Source organism: Gouania willdenowi, chromosome 22 (assembly GCF_900634775.1).
Source record: "Gouania willdenowi chromosome 22, fGouWil2.1, whole genome shotgun sequence".
NCBI classification, from domain to species: Eukaryota; Metazoa; Chordata; class Actinopteri; order Blenniiformes; family Gobiesocidae; genus Gouania; species Gouania willdenowi.
Genome location: NC_041065.1, coordinates 27949577 through 27966110, shown reverse-complemented (window position 1 = coordinate 27966110; position 16534 = coordinate 27949577). Strand labels below are relative to the sequence as shown.

At 38.8% G+C, this 16534-nt stretch overlaps 1 protein-coding gene across 3 annotated transcripts in view; it reads right to left on the bottom strand.

Annotated features, from left to right (window-relative positions):
- Positions 1-6450: 6450 nt before the first annotated feature.
- btbd7 (BTB (POZ) domain containing 7) overlaps positions 6451-16534 on the bottom strand; it is a 31038-nt gene continuing 20954 nt past the window's right edge. The window contains exons 4-11 of one of the 3 annotated variants that reach the window (XM_028438658.1): positions 12140-12348; positions 11718-11793; positions 11166-11326; positions 10897-11040; positions 9827-10016; positions 9552-9730; positions 8441-8845; positions 6451-7409 (exon numbers count right to left, since the gene is read on the bottom strand). In XM_028438658.1, coding sequence (XP_028294459.1) covers positions 6627-7409; positions 8441-8845; positions 9552-9730; positions 9827-10016; positions 10897-11040; positions 11166-11326; positions 11718-11793; positions 12140-12348 — 2147 coding nt within the window. In that variant the 3' untranslated portion in view covers positions 6451-6626. Of the gene's footprint in view, positions 7410-8440; positions 8846-9551; positions 9731-9826; positions 10017-10896; positions 11041-11165; positions 11327-11717; positions 11794-12139; positions 12349-16534 lie in introns of those variants that run through there. The other 2 variants (XM_028438659.1, XM_028438660.1) reach the window with 2 other exon arrangements.

Genomic DNA, 16534 nt, shown 5'->3' with positions numbered 1-16534 from the left:
ATGAGGAATGATAATTCAGTGGTGTGAACTGTGAAGGGTTGACTTGTGTAATTTTTCAAAATAAAGTGATACAATTTGTTCAAAAAAATACTGCTGCAAATTATATTAATTTCATAATATCAAACCAGTTTATTTTAAAGATGTCCAAGTCGATCATGTTTTTTTGCACCTTCGGAGGCGACGGTAGAAAAATAGACTCAGTGAAACTGAAAAGCAAAAATTGTCAATCTACAAACATGGTTTCTACGATGCTGTACAAGTACAAAGTACCTGTTACAATTTTTAACACAAGCAATCACACGTTTCTGATGGGTTGTTTTTTTTTCCCTCCAAAAAAAAAAAAAAAAAGGATGCTAAATACAACAATATACACAAAACGAGCTACGTGAGAATTCAAAGAACTATCAGATGCAGGCTGGTAAGCTGGTAGAAAAGAGCTTGCATAGACGTCAAAGTCATGTTTCCAATGAAAGCCCAGCCACAGGCAGGGGAAGGCACTGACTTCTCTACAGCAAAACGAGGACTTTGTCCCAGGAAAATAAAACCGACACCCGACGAGAACATGGGGAGGAATCTGAAGTGTTTGCATTTTTTCCCCATGAAGCGATGTGGGATGGAAAAATGTTTGGACTTTGCCATCGCTGCTACAATGAGAGCTGATTTCCTCTGATCAGGAAGAAAAAAAAAAAATTAGACATCTTTACAGACAATAATTCTCACCAACTACAATATTTACGAACCGTCCTAAATGCAAAACGTTTGAGGAATTCTGTATTTCAGATACAGTTCTTGTTTTTTTTACATCCACACATTCTGAGAGTTCATGACAAAGACAAATACATGATGTTGTCCACTACAGTAAAAACAGATCTTTTAAAATGGGATAGAAACCGTCAAAAATGTATCTTGCGTTTAACTCAAATTCATTATATACACAATTTGCCTCAACATTTAGCCCAGCGGATATGTAGCAATATTAGGCTAAGTTTGAGTATGCTGAATCCATTTTAATGGATGAAAATGTGTATTTTACAGCTGATTTAAGACATGGATCAAAACTGACCCATTATCATAAGAGATGTTAACAGAAACCAACGGTTCCCATTAAAAAATGAAGTATACTATCGCCAATTTGGATATTTTTTCATAACTTTGGTCCTATTTGACAAATGAGCATTATCTCAGTGGCAAATTCAAGGTTTTCAGCGTCAAGGAATTCAATAATATATCTTAACACCGTAAATTGTGCTCAGAGCAAGATCCAAGATGGCCGCCATCGATGATGCAAATTTCAATTTTACCATAACTCCGGTTCAGTTGGACATAAAGTAGAAACGTGATCAAATGTAGGTTTTTGGGGACAAGAATTGTCATGAAATAGCTTAAAATTCTGTAAATTGTATCCAGCGCGAGATATAAGACGACCACCACAACCACGACCACCTTTACATATGGAAAAGGTGAAATTGTGATTTATTTGCAGTCACAACTGTGTATGACAAATATGCCTTTTAAAGGGTGAACGAAAATATATTTTTTCATTTATTTCTCTGGAGGATTATATACAATGTGATACTGGTGCATGTGTGCGTAAGCATTAATCTAATGATCTGTTTATTTTTAAGCACTTTCCAACATGTACAATGATTAAATTCAAACTTTTGATGGAGATATTTGAGTTATGACAAAATATCTAAATTAGCAATGGAGATGGTGGCCATCTTGGATTTCCTGATGTTGAGTGGGAACCGTCAGTCATGGTATTCAGCATACTCAAAAAAGAAAAAAAAAACAAATGTACAAATGTTCATGCTTGCTTCCACAGGTGAACATCTTTTTTTTACATATGTGCCAGGCTAATTCCTTTTGTTTCATAATTTTGATCCATTTCCCTTTAGCCAATAAAGCGCACGGCTCCTACAGTGGCAACGACAGGCATTCGGTTGTTTTTTAGTTAGTTACCCATTTCCAAAAGGCATTTACGCGTCTGCTTGCACAGTTGTTAAGCTACATCTGCTGTGGCTATGTCACAGTACCAATAGAGGGTTTGTGTGACCGGCTACTTACGGTCGCCATATTGGAGCACATAAACAGCAACCACGATAGCGCCCGATGCTAGGTACAGCATGTAGAGAAAATGAGTCCGACTGACAGTAGGGTTTAAGCTCAAATGATTTCAAAATTGACATGAAGTTACCGGCAACTGAGTTTGGGAATATTTTTGAATTATTTAGTAGTTTAGACTAGTTTTTACCGTGGGAAACAAGTTAAGAGCAAAAAATACAGGGACTGGATAATTTTGCTTGACAGGTTAAGTGTGATTAACATGTGCGTGTGTAAACATCTGATACATTTGCTTTATTCATGCCTCAATTTAATTCACATTTAGTGTGCACTCTTGATTTAAAAATATTGTGGTTCCACCACTATGGTTTCAAGGCTCTTCCTGTTAAATGGGTCCTAGCATCAGGGTTGGGGTCAATTATAATCACATAATTGCTAATTCATTACAATTATGACTGCAAAAATCTGTTGCTGTTGTAATCGTAATTAAATTGTAATTGACTTTGTGACTGTGAATGACATGGAAATTCTATACATATCTATACATATATGTATATATATATAAAATGAAAAAAAATTGTCATTTACAATGCAATTAAATGCAAAACTGGTTGCACTTCTATGACCTACACATACGTAGTTAACAATCAATAAAAAATGTTTCATCTCAAGTTTTCTGTCAGTTCTCGAGGATAATTTTATCATTTAAAAACTGTTTTTAAAACATAATTTTTAGTGTATTTTACAGCTGATTTAAGACATGGGTCAAAACTGACCTGTTCATGAGAGAAGTTTTATTGACTTCTTCATTAAAGGCTCAATGATAATGATTAATGTAAACATAATTGTTATTGACTTACAGTGTAAAAACAATTGCCATTTTAATTGTAATTGGAAAAAATGTTGAACGCAATTGTAATTAAACATGGATAAATGAAAACATAACTGTAATTTTAAAATGTAACTGACCCCAACCCTGCCTTGCATACACTAATTTCTAAAAACATGTAATTAATTTACATCCTTTTTAATGGCAGGTAAATCACTCCCAAAGATTGAGGGAAACAGCACTAATTGTAATATATTGAAATATTGGCGATCCATTGTGCGTGCCTTTTATGAAGCAATTCTGCGCATTCGAGACCTTCCCGTTCATGGACAGTTGGAAGACGAAACAGACCAACACCACTATCTTTTTTAGGCTGACTGTTGCAGTTAATAACGGCACAATAAGACATTTTTAACGCAACTTATTTCGCTATATACATAAACACCGCAGCAAGGGCGCTGTGCTCCAATATGGCGGTCAACTGTCCCGCACAAATCAATGACGTCATACGTAAACTCTCTTTACTGATCCACAGTTTTTTGAGAGATGGAGACTTGGTTTATACTGCATGTGCATACTTTTAATAAATGTAGTGAATTTCAGCGCTCCTACCTGAAAAGCTGCAGAGTTTGTAGTGAAGAAAACAGTCAAATAAGCAGCAAATATGAATAGTCTAAACACTGGTTAAGGCAGAAATGGGCAACTTCTATCACAGCGGGGGCCACAAAAATGTGATGGTGTTATCTGAGGGCCACATTATTAACATTCATGTCAGCATTTAGAATAATAACCAATCTGAGCAATAATACATGAAAGAACAAAGGGTTTTGTCTGCATTTCTGTTGTTTTTGGAATCATTTTGTATATTTTTGTTATTCTGTGTATTTTCCTGTTATTTTTGTTGTTGTTTTGCATATTTTTTAGATATTTTTGTTGTCCTGTATTGTATTTCTGTTATCGCTTCAACTTTCGTGTAATTTTCTGTATTTTTTTTTAATTTGCCATTTTTGTTTTTGGAATCTTTGTGTGTATTTGTGTTTTTGTTGTTGTTTTGCATGTTTTTGTTCACTTTTAATGGTAATTTTGGATGTTTTTATTGTTTTGTTAACTTTTAGGGGGTATGTTATGAAGCAAGATGACCTCTTATCGCGCTAACTTCCGGTATTTAATCAGTGTGTGCTGGACTACGAAGCTCGCTAACGTCTTATGGAGCTAAATCACCATGGTAACTAAGGTTGAATAAACCTTAAATAAACCTTAATAAACCTTAAACTACCCAGGCAGCTTCCCGCCTGGGTAGTTTATTCATTCCTGCCTTTTCTGTAACAACAATGTTGCTTTTGGTCAGAATTATGGATTTTGATTATTCATCATTTTAAACTTAAGCAACGCCTAACCTGGTTGGGACCAAGTTATGAAGTGGATCAGATCTGAGTGATGATAAGCTGTTCCTCCCTTGTAAAGAAGTTGCTCTGCCAGTTTTTGCCATTGTAGTGATCACATACCGAGACTGAAAACATTTGGCTTAAATTAGCATGTTGTGATCGACCGTCGTAGGACAGCTTCTCTCTGACGGGGAATGTTTGGGTAGTTGAAGATTAATCCAGGATATAATTATCTAGATTCTTAGCATAGGGCCATGAAGGTCATTTTGGATGTTTTTATTAATTATTAATGGTAGTATTGGATGTTTTTTGCATTCAGTTTTGTGTATTTTTCCTGTTGTTTGTATTTTGATATATTTTAAAAGTCATTTCATCTTTTAAACAATTAATTGAATGTATTTTTAGGATTTTTTGGGGGCATTAAAAAAAAAAAAGTTTGTTGTTCTTAGGTGTATTTTTATGTAATTTTGTTTATTTTTGCATGTTTTTTGAGTCACTTTATGTGGCTGTATGTTTGAAGTCATTTTGTCTTTCAATTAATTTAATGTATTTATAGAAAAAATAAAAATAAAATAGTTTTTGTTGTCCTTAGGTGTTTTTTTTTTTTAAATGTCATTTTATGTGGCCCCCGGGCTGCCAGTTGCCCACGCCTGGGTTAAGGCTTCAGATGTGCTTCAACAGAACAGGATCGAGTTCTGAACACGACGATCATTAAACGCTGCTTCCAAATCTGATATGTAGCGGAGCTGAGAATAAGATGGGAGAATAGAACACAGTACTGGGATTGTCTGTAAACACTTGTGTTTACCATAAACACACACAATCTCACTGCAGCTCAAAACCCAGGTAGAATAATTAGAGCGATGAGCTACACGGAGGCTGTTAATGCTTACTGCCTGACACAGTTATCAGCTTCAGGAGAACAGCGAGTCCTGGTGACCTACTTGCCATCAGATCCAATTCATGATTCGGCTCATTACTCATCAGAAGCACGAAACCGAAACCCCCAAAGAGGAAACTAATCAGGTGTATTACTGTTGGCATGCAATAAGAAGACATGAAAATATAAGTAATGGGAAGGGAAAATGATACAGCCAGACCTATTTACATATGATTTATCACAATACTCTGTCCCAGACTGTGTGCCGTCGTTCACCCGTGTAAAGTGAGCTTCTTGTCCTATGACTTTTCCTTTCTTTTTTTTTGTCAGGGGGAGGAAAACAGCCGAGTCTTTGTTCAGCTTTCAGTTCATAGCCCAGTTTTATCTGCCGCTGTGAATTTATGCAGCAGAGAGCTGAATAACCAAAGAGACGACGGAGCCAATCCTGAGTAATCCTTCACACCAGGAGGAATAAACAGACAAGGATCAGCTGTGAATCTACCGCTCGTTCTCCTTCTATTGTCTGTCTGGGTGATGGATAGCACAGTGTGATTGAGGTAGGACAAAAGGACAGAATAGAAACGGGAACCATCCTTCTACCCTCGCTACTCCTAAACACGCACACACACGCACACACACACACACACTCATGTAGGTGCACAAATGACTTTGCTACCTGTTGTGATAAAACACCAGGGTTGGGGTCAATTATAATTGTAATCGCGTAATATGATGTAATTAGTGTTGCAATTCTAATTGGAAAAATTTGCCGCTGTTATCGTAATTGAATTCTAATAGAGTTCAGATAATTTACTTTAATTGTAATTGGTATGGAAATTCTATAAAAACTGCCATTTACATATTAAATAAATGCAAAACTGGGGAACCACTTACAGTTTTATGGCTTACACATACATAATTATTAAAATACGCTTCATAAACTTTTCCCACTATCTGTCACTTCTCTTTAAGATCATTTTAACATTTAAAAAAAACAAAAACATAAATACCAATATTTTCATGGATAAAGAAATATGAAAAACAAAATTGCACAATAGGTAAAAAATATTTAGTGTATTTTACAGCTGGTTTAAGACAAAACTGCCCCGTTATCATAAGAAATGCTAACAGAAATCTAACACAGGAGGAAGGATACGTTTCATGGGGTCATTCATTAAATGATCAGTAATTGTAATTTTACTTTAGTAATTGAGAATGGAATTGTAATTGACTTTCAGGGGGAAAAAAATAATTGTAAATGACGATCACCGTAATTGAACATGGATAATTGAAGACATAATTGTAATTGACTTACAGGGGTAAATAGTAATTGTAATTGGAAAAAAAATGCTAGTCACCTTAAATGTAATTGAACATGGATAATTAAAAATTTAAAAATATAATTGACCCCAACCATGCAGGACACTTCTTCCCTTTACTAAACCCAACCCCTGGTGCTGAAGGAGGGTTAAAGTGCAGATTTCTTATAAGGGTAGTCCGGTTTGCTGGGTGACCTCCGGTCCCTGACAATCTCCTCACCGACACTGTTCCTGTGAGGCTGCTGGTGAGAACCTGGGACTGAGGATTCTCCAGCTAAAACCATATCCTCAGGGGCATCCCTGGAGCCCAGGTGCCTCTCCTCGTAAGTATCCATGTTTGCACTGGGGGAGCGTAAATGGCCCAAACCGTGAGTCAGATCGGTTTCGTTTGAGCGTCCCTTTGAGATGTGTCCCCCGATCCTTGGCTGGCCCCCAGAGGGGCTCGCGAGGACTCCGTCATGCCTCTGAGAACTTATACTGAGGACATCCAGTCGAATGGGTTCAGGGGCAGTCCGTGCCTGCGAGTGAGAGTCGGAAACATACGGTGGAGGATAAGAGCTGGAGGGGTTGCAGCTGTGGCTGTACAAGTCTGGTCCTGGGAAGGTGGGGAGAGGGTGAGAAGAGGTGGGGGTCGCGGGTCGACACGAGAAGTCATACAGGTCGGGGAACTCGGCCTGAGCCTCCAGTTTAGGTTCAGGGGCGTGTCTTTTGCAGGAGTGGCCATGCACGGGGGCGTGAACGTGGCTGAGGCTGAGGCGGGCGGAGGGGCAGGATCCGTGAGGGAGGTGATGGCCTGGGGGGCCCGAGGAGCCCATGGGGCTGTGAGGGCCTTCCCTATCCATCTCTGCCATGTGCTGCTCCCTCAGCGACATGACCGACACCCCCAGAGCGATGTCAGGCATGAACTCCCTCCTGACAGACTCCATATTCATCTGCATTGGACAACATTAAACATTTATAATTGTGTTATTTATTGGAAGTCAGAATTTACGACAAGAACGAGCCATAAAAATGAATAATAAAAAAACACAGCACAGCCCCTAAAGCAGGGGTGTCAAACTCATTTTACTTTAGGGGCCAAATACAATTCAAGTGGGCCACAGATTTTATGCAGGAAAAATGAGTAATTTCAACATTATTGTGCCCTAGTTTGCACTTCTATTTAGACAAAATACAAAATCTGTAAGAAACCGGCCATATCCAAGCAATAAGAGACAGATATCAGTCCCAACAGGATCTTTTCTTTAAATTTCCTATATTCAATTAAGTGAAATATGTTTCGGAAAATTGATTGATTTTGTAAAAATTTGGAGTTTTTTTTTAACTGCAACATTAAAAATGACTGCAATCATGCGGGAAAACTGTTAGCCGCTGCAAATATTGTCGAGTTTAATTTCTCTGTCATTTTTGACGGACAGGCAAACTGTTTGCTAAGTTTAACTAGTCAGGAAAAAAATGGACAGGACAAAAAAAATGCCCGGCTGGCCCTGAGAATTAGCAGGCCAAAAGATAAAGTCACTAAAGTCACCACCCCAGCAGCGCTGCTGGTCCGGGAGACAAGCGAGGAGGGGCCAACTCAGCATTGAAAGCTGATGGTGATATAGTCCGTGACCAGCGATGAGTAACAGTTGGCTTAAAATGGTCCAAAAGTCCCAAAAAAGTGAAAAGTCACTATAATGGGCCCAGATAGTAAAGAGTGGGAAAAAAGAGGAAACCGGTGATTTGTAATGGTAAAAAGTAGCTTAAATCAGCAAAATGTGACAAACAATAGTGAAAAAGGGCATAAAAGTTGAACAAAAAGAGGCAAAATGTAGGAAAAAAAGGAAACAGTATTTATTGGAAAGGAAAGGTATTTATCATTTTTTTTTCTTCCTGTGATCTGAATTAGATTCCCCAAAGGGCCAGATTTGGCCCCCGGTACATGAGTTTGACACGTACCCTAAAGGATGATGCACACACTCACCACTTGCTGTTCTGAAAGCAAAGCTCGGCCCATAGCCTGTGGGTTGGTGCAGTCGGGGGGCTGGGGCCTGGGCACAGAGGAGTAGTCTGAGCTGCCATGCTTGGCGGCTGCATGACGCTGGATCAGGGTGCGGTTGCAGGGGTAGGAGAAGGAGCGGGTGGGGGTGGGCAAGGGCACGCGAGGACGCCAGCCGCCCTTCAGCTGGGCATGACCGGGTGTGGCTGGGGGGTGGTACGGGGGAGGAGGGGGAGGTAGTGGAGGGTGGAAGCCTGCTACTCCTTCCAGCTCTGTGAACATGCTATCCATGGCAGGGCTGCTGTTAACTCGACAATGACCCACCTGGCGCAGGGCCAGAATCGGACTCTCATCTCCAAACCGCTCATCAGGGAAGAACTTGTACGGGTTCTGAAAAAGAAAAACACAAGCTTAAGAAGTCACTATTCATTCATTCAAAGGCCATTATGCATCTGTTCTTCCTCTAGACCAGTGGTTCACAACCTTTTCAGCTAGCAACCCCCAAAATAAAGGTTGCAGTGACCGGGGACCCCCACTGAACCTGAAGGTATGAAGATATGAACAGTGAAAAACAGTCATGTGGAGACAGGGCCATCTATAAGAGGGAATAACGGGGAGAGCTTTTTGGGGTCCATTCATAAAGTCAGCAAAATGATGGTCCATTGTTCTATGAATCTGTGATAACCACATTTATTTATTTATCTGAATAATATCCACTGTTATCCAGGAAGTTTATTATTATTTGGGCCATAGTATATACCAGTAGTCATCTTAAAGATGTAAATCCTAGTTTAAATTACAAATAAAAGGGTTCTATTTCATATTTTGTGAGATGTCTCACTATGAGATACACACTAACTACAGCCCTAAGAAGCACTTTTTTCAATCCGCTAAGCCCTGATTGGCTGGTAGAACCTGTCCACCCACCAGGGACATTCCCACCCTTAAAAAGAGGTCCCAGTGCCTTGCGACCCTAAATGGAGTCAAGGTTGAAAACCCCTGCTCGAGACAATTGTTATTTTTATCTAAGTTTTGGTGCTTTAGGGATGCCGGCATCACCAATAAAACAAAATAGGCCTTATTATTGTGTTCAAACCTGCAGTAGCTCAGTGGCTCCGTCTGCCAGACCGAACTCCCTCAGCACCCTGAGCTGCAGCTCATAGCTGACAGTGGCTCCTTCGCCACAGTTGAGGGCATAGGCTCTCTGGACCTGCTCAGTATGTCTCAGTTCATGCAGCCTGCGGATCATGTCCTTTACCACTGACAGCTGAGGCACTGAAGACAAAATGCACAAATTATATTTCCCCATCACTACATTCTGCTGTGATTTTCCAGAGAACACACACAGCACCTCCGCACCGGGGTCCTTACCTGGAATTTCATTGGCCACGACGGACGGAGCTGCAGCCGAGTTACTTGCCATCTGCTGGTGGCTAATCATGTGGCAGCACTGAGGCACAGCGTTGTTGACCATGTAGAGAGTGTCGGGGACATTGGACATGCGCACTAGTCGTAAACGCACCAGGTCTGTCTGCTCCACCATCATTTCATCAAGTACAGACTGAGGACATTTAGGAGAAATACATACAAAAATTTAAAAAGAAGCAAAGGGATCATCATGGAAAGTGAATTAGCAATAGTTGACTCTGGTCGCTATTATTATCAAATTTGAACCACTACCGCAGTCGTTCCCAACCTTTTTCTGGATCGCGAACCCAAATTTCTGGCGACCCCAAAGACATTTTTTTTCGTGGGTTTGTGATCATGTTTGTTATATTGTGTAACAAATACAGAGTAGCCATGATTTGTGCACAAAGTGACAATTAGCTCAGATATTTTTTCCCTCTTTTTTCGAGATTTACATTTCAGAAAGTGAAAGTATATAATACAGTTGTTTAAGATTGTGTGTTGCCTTTTAATTTGAAAAAATAACTTGAAAATTTATTTTTAGGCGGTAATTTACTTATTTTTATTAATTACTACACATTTCAGATAATTACCTTTGGAATTAGCATGGAAATACAAGAAAAACTCAGTGCCAAAAGCATAAAAATGGAAAAATGTGGGATTTTTTTCTGAGATTAGGCTATCATAAGACCCTAAAAACTAGTTCAAATATGATGAGCACACCAGTAAGGCATGAAAAATAAAAATGTGGAAAAACATCCAAATTCCAGAGATAAAGCTGTATATAGTGAAATGTTGGCATTTTTTTTTTTTACTGTTTAGACCATTTTAATATTTGAAGAAAAACGTTTTTTAAATTAAGGATATATTGATGGAAAAAAGGCTCAGACGCCCACACCAAGAATAATAATAACAATATTTTCATTGATAATGAAGCCTAACAAATTAACTAAGAAACGAAAAACAAAGTGGATGATAGTAGTTAATATGTAAAGATAACAGATTTTAGTTCTCAGGTGTAGGAGAAACTTTACCTTAGCCTCCTCCACATATGGAGAGAAGAGGCGGGGCCGCACATAGATGCCAGCGTTCTTCTGCCGTAACCAAGCGTTGGACTTTCCCCCTTCTGCAGTGGGCAGCATGTCAGATGGCGGCGTGCTTATCAAACCTCTTTTTAGCTGTGGAATGATTGTGAAAACGTGGAGCCGTGTTCAAAACATAAGGGTCGATCAGCAACGTTAAAAAAATAAATAAATAAAAAAACACTGAAACTCCGCAGGAGGATGAGGAGTACGGTTCTCACCGTGTCAGCGAGGACGTCACTGTTGGGGGGTAAGATGTGCTCGGTGCGAACGAAGGGCAGCAGAGGAGACAGGATCTCTTTTAGCTCTTCGACATCGAGATCTCTCCGTTTCACTCCTCTCTTGTTTACGCTGTGGGCTGTGCCACTTAGCAGGTTGGGCTCTGGGAAAATGACAACCATAACACCCGTTGGCTTCTCTTTAATACAACGCAGGCAAACAGGGAAGATTACATTTAAATGCAGTACAATTAAGCCTCTGGCTGGAGAAAATTACAGTTCCATCTACATCTCTCTTCTTCATCTATAAGACGGTAATGACTCTCGAAAAATAATGAACAAACTTTAGGGGTCCGTACAAAGAATCATAGCGTGTTATTATATCAGAGCAAAAATAAAGTCATAACTAATCCGTATAAATCAATTTTCCATTGATTTTTTTTTTTTTTACTCTACAATAAAAGTTTGGCTCTCCTTTGCTTTCGGTGTGAGATGTTGAGAAGGTGAGGAATTAAGGGGCTACTCCGAGGGTAATTATGGAGTGTATTATCTTACCCCTGTCTGCCATCCTCTTAATTAGCTGCTGCTCGCCCCACTTAACAACATACTTGAGGATGTCCTGTTCGCTCGCCTGCGAATGTGACCACAGCGTAGATAAAGAAAGAACAGGAGAGAGAGAGAGAGAGAGAGAGACAGAGATAAAAGATGATAAAATACAATGTTAAATACAGAGGAGAAACGGCTGGTTCATTTGTTTGTGTACATGCATTTTAACTATTCTCCTCAAGTTGCTTTGCAGTGCAGATCAAAGCAGTGCTTTGATGAAGGGCTTGGGTTTGAAACTCCAGAAACAAGGAGCCTTGATGTGTTGCATGTTTACTGTATCTTCACTGAGTGATCAGTGTTGACATATCTGGCGGCTATTTTTAAAGTTTCCCCAGCTGCGAGGCAGCACACAGTGACAGACATTTCCTCACCTGCAGGTAGTCGGACTGAATTGCACTCAGAAGGTGATCTTTGCTCAGCTCGTAGAGGACGTCGGACGAGACGACCTGGCTGAACTCCTCACAGAGGAAGTGCAGGGCCTGTCTGTGGACCCACTTGGAGCCATAAGGCTGGGAGCTCCATTTCAGAATGGGAACGAGGGAGTCCAGGGACAAACTCTCCACAACAATGTCTTCACACCCTTTAAAGAGCCAAAGAGAAATAGTTCACACTATATTCTATCATTTTTCAGTCTAAGGCAGGGACGTCAAAGCCAAATACGGAGCAGCTTGATCTCAAGTGGCCACAAATTTTATGCGGAAAAACAAGTAATTTCAACATTATTGTGCCCTAGTTTGCAATTCTACGTAGACATGAAATATGTAAACAACCAACCATATATTATTCAAGCAATACATGACCGATGTCAGTCCCAACAGGATCTTTACTTTTAATTGACCAATTTGTATTTAACTAAGGTAAATATTATGCCATAATTTGAGGAAAAGTTTAACAGTTTTAAACATTAAAAATGACTGAAATCATGTGGGAAAACTGTGAGCCCCTGCAAATACTGTTGTCTTTCATTTACATAATGATTCATGTTTTCACTGTCATTTCATAGTCAAGAAAACTCATTTTAGTTCATGAGCCAAATACGGAGCAGCTAGATCTCAGGTGGGCTACAAATTTGATGCGGGAAAACCAGTCATTTCAACATTATTGTGCCCTAGTTTGTACTTCTATGCACAGGGTTCCTACAGCTTTAGTCAAATTAAATTCAAGACTTTTTATTGCCATTTTAAATTAAATTCAGGAGCCAACTTCACAGTAAACACAATTGGGGGGGAAAATGCCACATCAATTACATAGGGTTAGGGTACATTTATTCCAGTGTGTAGTGCAGACATGCAACTGGCAGCCCCCAAATTACACACACAAAAATACACAAAATGACAGTAAAATACACACACAAAAACCAGACTAAAATAATCAGAATCACTCTAAAAACACACAAGATGACCACAAAAATAGCCAGAAATATTTAAAACAACAACCAAAATACAATAAATGAAAACCATTAAGAATAGCCATGAAGAAAATTTTTCATTAAATGTACCGTTTATGTTGAAATGTGAGACTAGTTACAATCATAAAATCATACTTAATATGCGTTTAAAATGTAAGACTTTTGAAACATTGATTTAAGACATTTTAATGACAACTAAGGGCTTATTTTTAGATTGTTTAAGACTTTTTAAGGATCAGCGGGAACCCTGTACGTATACATAAAATACTAAATATAGAAGAAAAAGTTATGTAATAATTTGAGGAAAATTAAAGGATTTTGTAAGAATTGTTTATTTTTTCCAACAGCTTCACATTAAAAAGGACTGCAATCATGCAATATAAGCACAAGGAAAACTGTGAGCCCCTACAAATATTGTTGCGTTTCAATCACACAATGACTCATATTTTCGCTGTCATTTTTACTTTCTCCTATGGCCCAATTGGATGCTCCAAAGGGCCGGATTTGACCCCCGGGTCATGAGTTTTACACATGTGCTCTAAGGCATTGTTAAAAATTTACTGTGAAATGATAGACAAAACAATAAAAACAGAAAAACTAATAATATTGTAGGATGTGACTTTGAAGCAACTGCTGAACCATCTAGAGCAGGGGTGTCAGGTGTGGGCCAGAACAGAAAAATCCATGTTTTTGTGAAGAAATTAAGAAAAAAGGACAAATTCAAACAAAATCCTTAATGTTAAACAATTGGTGAAAATTCCTCAACTTTACCAGAAATATATCGAAATTTGAAATGTAATTTGCCAGAAATCTGTGGGATGGTTTAAAGAAAATAATTATCATTTAATACTGTTTCACTGTAAAAAATGTAGTAATACTGCAACTTATATGTTGATTTACAAAAAGTCCTGTTTTTGCTGTTATTTTTACTTTGAACAAAATCTTCCTGCAGGCCAGTGTCATTGTCTGAGTTTACATAGTACTGAGATTGTTTATGCGCATATATGTGCATGCGCGCACAACCGAAAAAAGATTTTTTGCTAAAAAATGAATTAATTTTTGTTTATTTTTGTTTTCAAAGTGAATGGACACGTGTTTTATTTGTTTATTGGATTATGTTAGGGTTGGGTTATAATCTCAGTACGAAGGTAACCTCAGGCCGTGACACCGGACTAAATGCTCTGGCGGGCTGAACTTGGCCCTCAGGCCTTGAGTTTGATATATGTGACTAAAATGATGGGTCGGGACCCAAAAGTGGGTTGCGGAGCTGTACTGGGTGGGTCGCGAACAGCTGGTTAAAAATAAATAAATACTTAATGTCTCTCATCTCATGTTGGACTTGCCTTTTATTTTGAAAGAAACTCTTCTTTTGAAGGGCATGCTGTGAAACGCATGTTGCACAGGAAAATAAATAGATTTATGTTTTAAAAAAGATTATGTGTGTGTGTTTTCAACAGCTTTTTTTGTCAAAACTAGATTTGGTTGGTTGAATTCTAAAAAAAAAAAAAAAAAAGTGGGTCACGACTCACGATTTAATGACCTGACAAAATGTGGGTCCCAGGGTTGAGAACCCATGATCTAGAGGTTTGCATTCACTAACTTGGGGAGTCTCCTCCCAGCAGCCCCCACATCCTCTATGCTGTGTTTCTTAAATCAGAGCACATACCAGAACAGCAGGTAGTAGCTTTTACACTACAACACACCGACCCACAGAAATGCCTTTGATACCTTGATGTGTGTCTTTTCTCAGTGATAAATAAACAGAGCAACCCGGGGTAATGTCTACCGGCAAGCCAACGCACGCTTAGCGAAAAGGTTTCACACATTCACTTGTCGTCAGCATGAATTCAAAACTGCTATAAAATGCCACTGGGAGCTCGGGGAATGGAATACCTGCTGCTGCAGTCATTTAAAAAGATGCGCGCACACACACAGCTATGTAAAATTTCCAACGACAGTAAATTTCAAAGCTAATCTAAGAAGCACCCCTTTTAAGCAGCTTTACATCTCTTGGGATTACACACAATGGGTTTGGCGGATCAATTAACCAAAGTACCAAGATGGTATCGATGGATGTCCAGAAACCCAAGATGATTACACACTTCCTCATTCCATCCTTCTTCATCTATCTGTTCATCACGGAGGAGGATGCTGCATAACCTCCTTTGGGGAATCTTTTCTTCAAATAGAAAATCTCAGCTTCCTTTCCGGCCCAAAAAATCCTCTCTTTGAACACATGGTCAGTGAAACTGGAGAGCAGAGGTGGGCAATTTTTATCACAGCGGGGCCACAAAAAAGAGATTTTCTGATCCGAGGGTCACATTATCAACATTCATGTCAGCATTTAAATTAATAATAACTAGTTGTAGACCGATACATCGACTGGCCGATATTATCGGCCGATTTCTGTGTTTTTTACGTGTATTGGCATCAGCTGATGCGGGCTGCTGCGTTCGCCGATCTGCAGTATTTACAGAGAGCACAAATATTTTTTACTTGTTCTACACTACCAGTCCTTTTATATTTGTTAAATATTTTTTTACTTGTCATTCTACCTTACCTTTGTTAATTTCTATAAATGTTCCTTTTTTAAAAAAAATGAGTCGTACCATTTGTTATCATCATTGTGTAAATGTTATCATTGAGAGAGCAAAAGTAGTATCGGCTCCAAATATCATCTCAAGAAAATCAGGAGTCCGTATCGGTCATTGGCTAAGGCTGATTAGATATAAAAATCAATATCGGCCCTAAAAAAAAATCCATATTGGTCTATCTCTGATCATGACTAATCTGAGCATTACCACAGGGAAGAACAATAGGTTTGTGTAGTCATTTCATGTGTTTTTGGTGTTACTTTGTGTATTTTTTTCTTCTTCTCATTTTGCCCTGTCCGTTGCAGTCTTGTGTGCTTTTACTGTCGTTTTATGTGTGTTTTTTAAGTCATTGAGAGCATTTCCTCTCATTTTGTTAGTTTTTGTTGTCGTTTCTTAATTTTATAATTTTTCTCGCTTTTGGTGTTTTTTTTTTGTCATGCTGTTTTTGGAATGATTTTATGTATTTATGTTGTCTAGTGCAGTGGTTCTCAAACTTTTTTGGCTCAAGTACCCCTTCCTCTCACTTGAGGATTGCAAGTAGCCCATTTGTCCGACTTCAACATTTTGCTCAGAATTCTGTGAAAAATACCTTGAAAACATAATAATGGAATGAATGAGTGATAACACACATTTTAAATAATCTCATTTTGTAAATAAGTGGATTAAACAAAAATTAGTGCGTCCTGAATAGATCTATTTCTATAGTTTTGTATCATTTACAGTCATTTCCTGCATGGTGTGGAACCAAGACTGACCTTTGTATT